The 10000-nt window shown below is 38.4% G+C and overlaps 1 protein-coding gene across 1 annotated transcript; it reads right to left on the reverse strand.

Moving 5' to 3' along the window:
* Positions 1 to 7578: 7578 nt before the first annotated feature.
* On the reverse strand, positions 7579 to 9416 carry LOC143041646 (uncharacterized). Its single transcript, XM_076213655.1, has 3 exons — positions 8576 to 9416; positions 7890 to 8006; positions 7579 to 7733 (listed from the first exon to the last, which is right to left on the reverse strand). Exons 1-3 carry the CDS (start codon positions 9414 to 9416, stop codon positions 7579 to 7581), a joined length of 1113 nt encoding a protein of 370 aa, XP_076069770.1.
* Positions 9417 to 10000: the final 584 nt, after the last annotated feature.

A 10000-nucleotide genomic window follows, 5' to 3' on the forward strand; every position in this document is an offset into this window, starting at 1 on the left:
ACAGCTACCACTTAAATTTATATACGTAATCACAATAATTATCATTACTTTTTTTTTTTTTTTTCTAACTGGAGATTGAGGAAAGCCTTTTGACCATCCGTGTACCGATCGTGTGACCAAAAGCCAGCTGGGGACCTTAGTCCAACCAAGGCTGCCCTTGTACCAAGGCCCGCACGGTGGACGAAACAAGACCCGTCGTTTAGGCGAACAAGTCGTGTTCATAACGATACCTTGTATTCTCAAACTGGACATATTGAAAGTGTGTGTGTGTGTGTGGGGGGGGGGTGTCTGTGTGTGTGTTGTATGTGTGTGTGTGTGTGTGTGTGTGTGTGTGTGTGTGTGTGTGTGTGTGTGTGTGTGTGTGTGTGTGTGTGTGTGTGTGTGTGTGTGTGTGTGTGTGTGTGTGTGTGTGTGTGTGTGTGTGTGTGTGTGTGTGTGTGTGTGTGTGTGTGTGTGTGTATAATATATTCTCGTGTTTAGTGGTATGAGTGTCTTAAATCGAGCCGAATGAAGTCAAACGCGCGCAGCCGCACGTTAGGTAGTAGCAGCAACATGCAAATAGCACCCACTCCCCCTCCTCTCCCTCCTCCTGGAGAAAGTCATGATTTTCCTAGTGACCTCTCCATGTCGCAAGCCACTCCAGAAGATTATGGAGGATAACCAGTTGCCCATGCAACAGACCCCACCCCCTTCTCCATACTGAAAGTGCATTTATGTATGTATGCTAATAAGAACACGGGTACGTGTGTTCACTTATGCAAAGTAGACCACTTGGAAAAAGAAACTAACGAAGCAGAGCGCTTTCGTATATTACATCTTCAGTGCAACAAGTACATAGTGATAGGAATACATAGACATTATATACATGATACAAAGGAACCAGGACAGTTTTGAATAAGCATACCGACCAATTACCCCATAGAGAGCGGAAGGTCATTGTCAATTATCTTACGATGGTCGGGCGACATTAGGTCACAGTCGCCAAGGAGAGCGGAAGGTCATTGTCAATTATCTTACGATGGTCGGGCGACATCAGGTCACGGTCGGGCGACTGTGACCTGATGTCGCCCGACCATCGTAAGATAATTGACAATGACCTTCCGCTCTCCTTGGCGACTGTGACCTAATGTCGCCCGACCATCGTAAGATAATTGACAATGACCTTCCGCTCTCTATGGGGTAATTGGTCGGTATGCTTATTCAAAACTGTCCTGGTTCCTTTGTATCATGTATATAATGTCTATGTATTCCTATCACTATGTACTTGTTGCACTGAAGATGTAATATACGAAAGCGCTCTGCTTCGTTAGTTTCTTTTTCCAAGTGGTCTACTTTGCTTATGTATGTATGTATACGTGTATGTATGTATGTATGTATGTATGTATGTATGTATGTATGTATGTATGTATGTATGTGTGTGTGTGTGTGTTTGTTTGTGTGTGTGTGTGTGTGCATGTATGTATGATGAAGATGATGATGATGATGATGATGATGATGATGATGATGATGATGATGATGATGATGATGATGATGATGATGATGATGATGATGATGATGATGATGATGATGATGGTGATGATGATGATGATGATGATGTTGTTGTTGTTGTTGTTGTTGTTGTTGATGTGATGATGATGATGATGATGATGATGATGATGATGATGATGATGATGATGATGATGATGATGATGATGATGATGGTGATGATGATGATGATGATGACGATGGTGATGATGATGATGATGATGATGATGATGATGATGATGATGATGATGATGATGATGATGATGATGATGATGATGATGATGATGATGATGATGATGATGATGATGATGATGTTGATGATGATAATAATAATGATTATCTTAACCATTGAAAAGAAGTAAATTATATGAACTCGATTATCGCATATAATAATGATAAAAATATTATCAATATATACACCGTTAAAGTTGAAAAAACACTATTATCATATCGTTCGAGTCGCTTCAAAAATATTTAAATAATTTAGTTAATTCTTCGTTGAATTTTTTTAAATAAATATACTACCATTACCATAACATTCCAACCATTTCATTGAAAATAGTAAGAATATATCGTTTCTAATGTCACCTGGCTCCGTACACCCTTCTCTGATTCCTTTACGTGACGTCGTCTGCGTTCTTCCCTATCATCGTTCAACAAATATTCATCTTCCTCGGTTAACGTATCAATCTCTGACACATCCCTTAAAGTGGCTTTTATCCTTTTTCTCGATGCCGCGATTTTCGCTTTCTCTTCTCTTTTCTGTTCACGTAACTTTTTTGCCTCTTCCTTTTTCTGTTGACGTAATAGTTTCTCGCGTAGTTTCTCTTCTTCAAGCCTTTTTTCCTCTTCGGAAGGGAAAGAGGAGACTTACTAAGTATCTATAGAACTATGAAGGGAATGGAAATCTTAGATAAGAATGACTTATTGAAATGGGACAATGGAAACACAAGAGGACACGAAAAGAACTAAAAAAAGATATTTACAGAAGAGATCTGAAAAAAATATATAATAAATAGCTTCCCACACAGTGTGATAGATACTTGGAACAAATTGGACAAAGAAACAGTGTGTGCAAAGACTATTCAATATTTTAAGAAAAACTTGATGCTGAGAGATACAAAGACGGGCACCACGAGCATAGCTCCCTTTCCGTATAATACAACTAGGTAAATACAACTAGGTAAATACACACACACACACACACACACACACACACACACACACACACACACACACACACACACACACACACACACACACACACACACACACACACACACACACACACACACACATACATATATATATATATATATATATATATATATATATATATATCTATATATATATATATATATATATATATATATATGTATAGTTAATAGTGCGGTTCCTCTAGACCGCACTATTAACGACATCATCGATAGAATATACCACAATGAAGCCACCCCTAACCTTAACATCCCTTAACAAGTGCTCCGTAAACTAATGTCCAATTTCTTTATGGGCTGCGTGGAAGAATTTTGGCCACTGAGAAACCATATATATACTGCCGATATTTAGACGACATATTCATCATGGCCAAGACTAGAGCAGAAGTAGAACAACTCCGACTTCACCTCCAGCAAACATCAGAGCTTAAATTCACCATAGAGGACTGCGTTGAAGGAGGAGTACCATTCCTGCACATACTCGTCAAACAACAAGATGAGTCTTTCAATACTAGCGTCTACACCTTTTTTCCCAACGGGCCACTAGTCACTACTCTGTTGGTATGGAGGGCCACATAACCTTACTATTTCATGTTATTTACTACGATCGAATACATATTATGTGAGATTATACTGATAAAGATAGATAAGTAGTTTGTTACTGATTTTATTTAAATTGGGATCACAAAAATAAGAATTGTCCGAAACAAATGTATTTTCCTTACTATAAATGAGCAAATGAAAGGCTACCGTACCTTATTATTATAATGTACAAACATAAATAATTACTTAATATTGGTTAACTGGGATCATTATCATAAAAATGATTAAACACAGACATTTTCCTAACCATTAATTAGCAAATGAAAGGCTACCCTCTCTCTGAGGACCGCATTATAGCTTATTTATTTTTAGGTGAAAGGGCCGCAATGAAAGCCTTTGAGGGCCGCAGGTTGCACAAGGCTGGTCTACACCAAAGCTACAGACACCGGACATTGCCTCAATGGAAACAGTGAGCGCCCACAGCGCTATAACGACGCCACCATTGGTGCCTACATTAGAAGAGCCTTAACACACTGCAGCTTCTGGCATCAAGTACACTACGAGATGGAACGCTCCACCCAAGTATTGATTGATAACGGTTTCACTGAAAAGGATATATGACGTCAGAATTCTAAGATTATTGATAACTGGTACAAGAGTGGTAATAACAACCAACATAAAGAGAATGATAAAAATAAAATAAGCCTGTACTATAATGCCACCTTCTCAACAGCTTACAAAGAAGATGAGAGAATTATGAAGAAAACAATAAAACAGAACATCAAGCCAACAGGTCCAGACAAAATATTAATTTTTATTGTTTATTATAAGTCTATGAAAACGAGCCATCTTCTCCTTAAGACTAGTCCGCAACAATGCACGGAGACATTTCAAAAATCGTATGTTTAATTTCAATAGAGGGGACTGTGAAACCCTCCCATCTTCCTACATTGGCATGACATCCATAAAGTTATCTCGAAGACTTTCGTACCACCTTTCTTCTGGAGCACCAAATTACCACCTGAGACAAATGCACTATGTCACCCTTACGCGAGAAATCTTAGAAGATGGCACAGAGATCCTGGACACGTGTAATGATGAAAGATACCTCCCTATATTAGAAGCATTATACATCAAAGAATTATCTCCTAATCTTGACATTCAAACCAGCGACCTGCAAGTCTTACCTAGCATAAGGCGCACGACCGCGGACTATTCAGAAGCCAGGAATCTGTGGGTCTTATTTGGCATGAGGCTCACGGCCGCGGACCAGTCAGAAGACGTGAATACCGGTCTCAGCCAAACAGGAATGAGGACGAACGCCAGAGAAACCAGCGATCTGTGGGTCTTAGTTGGCATAAGACGCACGGCCGCGGACCAATCAAAAGACGCGAATATCGGTCTCAGCCAATCAGGAATGAGGACGAACGCCAGGGTCCCCACTGAACCGGTATATTAACCAGCACAACTCAGCACGGAACCATTCTCTCTAAGACCACCATAGAGTAAGAACCACACCAACGAGAAGACGAACACCATCGCCACTGAAGAAGGCTCGAGGGAGCCGAAATCCGAATCTGGCAACGATGACCGACTACGGTAGAGTCATCTCTACACTTCCAAAAGAGATTAAGACCTTTCTAAGATATAAAGAAAATACCTTCAAGAAATTAATTAATACTGAGCAATTCATCACCTTTCAATGCGTCCACAGACCTTCATCGTCAAGGTTCTTGATCACGAAAAACGAGGGATTTCTCGGAATAAAATTGCCTGGTTTCTGCCAGAACAAAGATCATGGAGGGTTCTTCACTCGTCACTAAAGGGTCAACCCTTATCGAGACCGGAGAATCTTCGTCGGTGACGAAAATCATCTGGCTTCGACTCGCACAGACTCCTTCAATGGCTCGCTCCTTCGTCCAGGAAGTTCTTTACCACTTCACGGACCAAAGGTGTTTCCTGTGGTATTCTGGTATAAAATAATAATGATAATAATAATAATGATAATAACAACAATAATAATAATTAATAATAATAATAATAATAATAATAATAATAATAATAATAATAATAATAATAATGATGATGATGATGATGATGATGATGATGATGATGATGATGATGATGATGATGATGATGATGATGATGATGATGATGATGATGATAATAATAATGATAATAATATTAATAGTAATAATAATAATGATAATAGTAATAGTAAAAATAATAATAATAATAGTAAAAATAATAAAAATAATAATAATAATAATAGTGATAATAGTAATAATAATGACTAGCGGAACCCGTGTAAATTACACGAAAGAGAAGAGGGTAAATCATTGCATCAAGATGGCAAGAGAGGTAGGATATCCTCTCCCTCTGTTGTCCTTCAGGGTACACCATAATGTCACGCTGGACAGGAGGTGCTCCATCATCACCGACAAATATTGCTGCAATTTCATCATTTGTTGGATTATTATCGAGAACTTCGGCAGCTTCGAGAACTTCGACACCATGGAAGGTCGTTGCTTTTGATGTAAGCGTGACATACTTTCGAGAACTTCGGCACCTTCGAGAACTTCGGCACCTTCGAGAACTTCGGCACCTTCGACAACTTCGGCGACTTCGAGAACTTCAGCACCTTCAAGAACTTTGGCATCTTCGAGAATTTTGGCACCTTCGAGAACTTCGGCACCTTCGAGAACTTCGGCACCTTCGAAAACTTCGGCACCTTCGACAACTTCGGCGACTTCGAGAACTTCGGCGCCTTCGAGAACTTCGGCGGAACCCGTGTAAATTACACGAAATTATATTTTCAATACTAATTATCTTGTTCCTAACCTATACATGTTTAAATAAAATGTGATAAGATTTGAATTGTATTTTAAAAAATGAGCAATACATGAAACAATTTACAAAACTTCTTTATATACAATATTTCTTGTGAAGATAGTTCCTCTTCTCTGGCCATGAGTAGAATCATTCTGAGGACAAATTTTCACTCTTACACTGTTCATAGACCTTACTCTTGAGAAGGCTACATAAAGTTGTCCATGAGTAAAGCAAGGTTGTGGTAGGTAGATCCCAACCTTATCGAAAGTTTGTCCTTGAGCTTTATTAATGGTCATTGAATATGATAGGCGGACGGGAAATTGAGTCCTGTGCAGAACAAATGGAATATTTACGTCACTGGGATTAAGTTTAATTCTTGGAATTAAAACTCGCTCCTGAGCATGAGATCCACTCATGATTGAAGCTAGAATACTATGGTTATGAAGCTCCAATACTTCTAAACGCGTTCCATTACATAGTCCTTGCGTTATTGACAGGTTTCGAAGCAGCATAATAATAAATCCAACTTTAAGATTGAGACGATGAGGAGGCATTCCCGAAGGCGTAAGTGAATTTATGAATTCGATTGGATAATTATTGGCTTCCATTTCATTGTCTGACGATACTGAATCTATACTTAGATATGTTTTGCTCTCAGTTGGTAGTCTTCGTAGAATATCTTCATTAACTTTCAAGCAATCTACATTTTTTGGTGACAAAATAACTCTACTTTTCATTTCGTCTTGGGTGCAATTATCAAATATGTCTGATACTAAAGAGTCAATGCATACACATTGTTCTGGGATATCGATCGTATCATCAGAAACGTTATCAAGTGAACACTGCACTCGACCATTTCCAATTTGTAAGAGTCATTGTGAGAAAACTTGTTCGTTTTCATTAGTCCTCATATTCTGAGAGAGTTTAAGTTGATGAAAATTGTGCCACATTGGAGACTTCTTTAGGCATACATCCAATACTGCAGCAGGTGGAGCTCTAGGAACCACAGGCAGAACTTGCCTGAAGTCTCCTCCTAATATGATGACTTTACCACCAAATATGCTATTATCATTCATAATATCTTGTAAACAATTATATCAATAGCATTCAATGTATATCGAGGGATCATCGACGCCTCATCAATAATGAAGACTTTCACCTGCCTGAGAATATTGGCTTGGTCAGAATTAGGCGGAATATTGCAGGTAATTGTCTCAGTCAAAGGAACAGGAAGTTTGAAGACACTGTGAAGAGTTTTTCCATTTTTCAATAGTGTTGCTGCAATACCTGTCCAAGCAGAAGTACTAACAGCCACATTTTGAGCCACCAGGTAATCATGAATCATATTGAATAGAAAAGTTTTGCCAGAGCCGCCAGGTGCATCCAAGTAAAACAGTCGGTGGTTGGTTTCTAATCCTCTATCTATTTCACTTACAGCGTTAATGACACTATTAAATGCATATCTTTACTCAATATTTAGTACTTCAGGATTGACTTCTTGAATTTCTTCCATATGTTGAATGACAGGAGGCTCACTGATTGGTTCTGGCAGACCAAGCATTGCACAATTCATGCCGTTTTCATTCAAAATCATGTTTATGTGATGCAGATCGATATTTTCTGCAACATTATTATCATATTGGCATAAAAGGTCCTCTATCATAAGGTGTTTGTTATCATTCCATAATTGTAAGGCATTTTGTGGTGTATTGAATAAACAAATCATTGCAAACATGTTAAGAAGCTGTCGTGGCATTTGATATATAGCTGCCTCACTCAAAGCCATTTCTAGTTCGTTGTCATCTTCAAGCAGTTGCAATCGAATACAGGCATCCTTAAAGGTCGGCAACTGTTCACCTCCTACAGTTTTCAAGTCATCAAAAGAAGTTGCACCTGGTACATGAAGAAGAAGCATCCTTAAATGGAATTTCTGGCAGAGTACATTCTCGTTACAATCTGGCGGTGACATTGTCTTCTGGTCCAAGTGTTGCTTTGGTTATTAAATACATAATATTCAGGGATATCAGTTTTTAGGTGGGCTCTTGCATCCACGTCACTTTGGTTAAGTTTGAACCATGCAGTTAATTGTGTGTCTTGTCCTTCTGCACGGGCAGCAGCCTGTCTTTGCTCGCCCGGCTTATAATAAACTTGTTGCTGGTCAGGCAAATGGAGTGCCAGTCGGTAAACTGTATGCGACTGTCCATACATTTTATATTCTGACAAACGCCAAAATGCTTCAGGCGGAGATACGTATCTACACGAAATATATTGTTTAATTTCATTATATTCATTTTCATTAGTTTGATTGTTGTTCATATTCATTTCCATCATTGCACAATCATGTCCTTTATAGACATATTTGAAAAGATATTTCACACTTTTTACCGATATACACACTTCTACATTAATGTGAGCACCATATTTTCTGAGTAAATATTTATTATATGGTACTACAAACCTACAGTCAACCTCATGGACGCCCACTCTAACAGAATCTCCATTACTTCTGCGTCTGTAAAGAGGATATCCAGAAACATTTGTTATAGTCTCCTCCTGATACGGCATAGGAAATTTCTTTTGACACTCTCCCTCTACCATACAGATTGAATTGGGATTAAATGTACCGCAGGGTCCATGAATCATGAGTTTTTTCACTAATTCTCTCAATTCTGGATCATGTTCTGATGGTAATTCAGCTGAAACAATATTATCAATTTGTTCTTTAGTTCTAATTATATTTTCTTCACGCAGCATGATTAGCATGTGACAATGCGGGAGACCTCTTTTCTGAAATTCAATAACATGTATCGCAGCAATAGGTACCCCAAGTACATGTCTGTCCTTTATGTCAATCATTAATTCATTGAGATGTTGTTTGAAAACTCGTGCCAACAAATCAGGTCTTTTCTGTGCAGTTTCATGAGGCTGTAAGTTTTCAGTTACTTCTCGACATTTTGGATTGCAAGTATATGTTATAAATAAATCAGGCCTTCCATACTTGCAAACTATTGCCATTGCATCTTGATAGCATTGTTGCATATTTCGTGAGCTCCCAGTGAAGGATGATGGCAAAATGACAGGTACTCCAGGATCTTCATTTTCATTATTTCTTGCAAGGTGATCCATCAAACCTGAATACATTGCAACTCTTAGTTGTGCCTGATTTTCTGCAATGAATTTCAAACGACAACCCTCTACTTTAACATAAGCATCAACTATATATTGCTGAAATAGTTTTCCACCACTGTGTATTGGACTGAAGCCACCTCTTATAGCTAGACGATAGGCATAAAATTCCTGCATAGTAACCTTGTTACGAACTCTAGTTTACCTATTTTCTACATGAGTAATGTTTATATGCCATCCGAATTCACCATGAGGAAAGAGAAGAGGGTAAATCATTGTATCAAGATGGCAAGAGAGGTAGGATATCCTCTACCTCTGTTGTCCCTCAGGGTACACTATAATGTCACGCTGGACAGGAGGTGCTCCATCATCACCGACAAATATTGCTGCAATTTCATCATTTGTTGGATTATTATATCTCCTCGCATCAGGGCCGGCAATAAATTGCATGGTTATTTTTCTGGGAGGGATATTTTGTATTGCAGCTCTTTGTTGCTCTTCAAGTTCGACAGTTCTCATGTTTTTATATGCCCCTACATAAGGATTATCGACCATTGCTTGAGATATTTTTTCGAAAACTGAATGTAAGCAATTAGAATTTTGATTAGCATTTGACCTCAGATTTAATGCTTCATTTGTTTCAATTATATAGAGCTGTCCATATTTTCTTTCTTCATTTTCATTTGGATGTAAATTTGTTGCATAATGATATATTTGTCCTTGCAATCGAAAACAATATGGACCATGTCCTGGAGGTGGCT

The sequence above is a fragment of the Oratosquilla oratoria genome, chromosome 31 (assembly GCF_046742065.1).
Source record: "Oratosquilla oratoria isolate Oo_2021 chromosome 31, ASM4674206v1, whole genome shotgun sequence".
In the NCBI taxonomy this organism is placed as follows: domain Eukaryota; kingdom Metazoa; phylum Arthropoda; class Malacostraca; order Stomatopoda; family Squillidae; genus Oratosquilla; species Oratosquilla oratoria.

What these genes read in the sequence shown, in the direction of transcription:
- LOC143041646 (XM_076213655.1), bottom strand. Translation starts at nt 9,416, where the DNA reads ATGCAGGAATTTTATGCCTATCGTCTAGCTATAAGAGGTGGCTTCAGT. An exon ending in GGGCGTCCATGAGGTTGACT is followed by an intron (nt 8,007 to 8,575) that starts GTAGGTTTGTAG and finishes TTCATGTACCAG; the next exon opens with GTGCAACTTCTTTTGATGAC. An exon ending in CGAACTAGAAATGGCTTTGA is followed by an intron (nt 7,734 to 7,889) that starts GTGAGGCAGCTA and finishes ATAATGTTGCAG; the next exon opens with AAAATATCGATCTGCATCAC.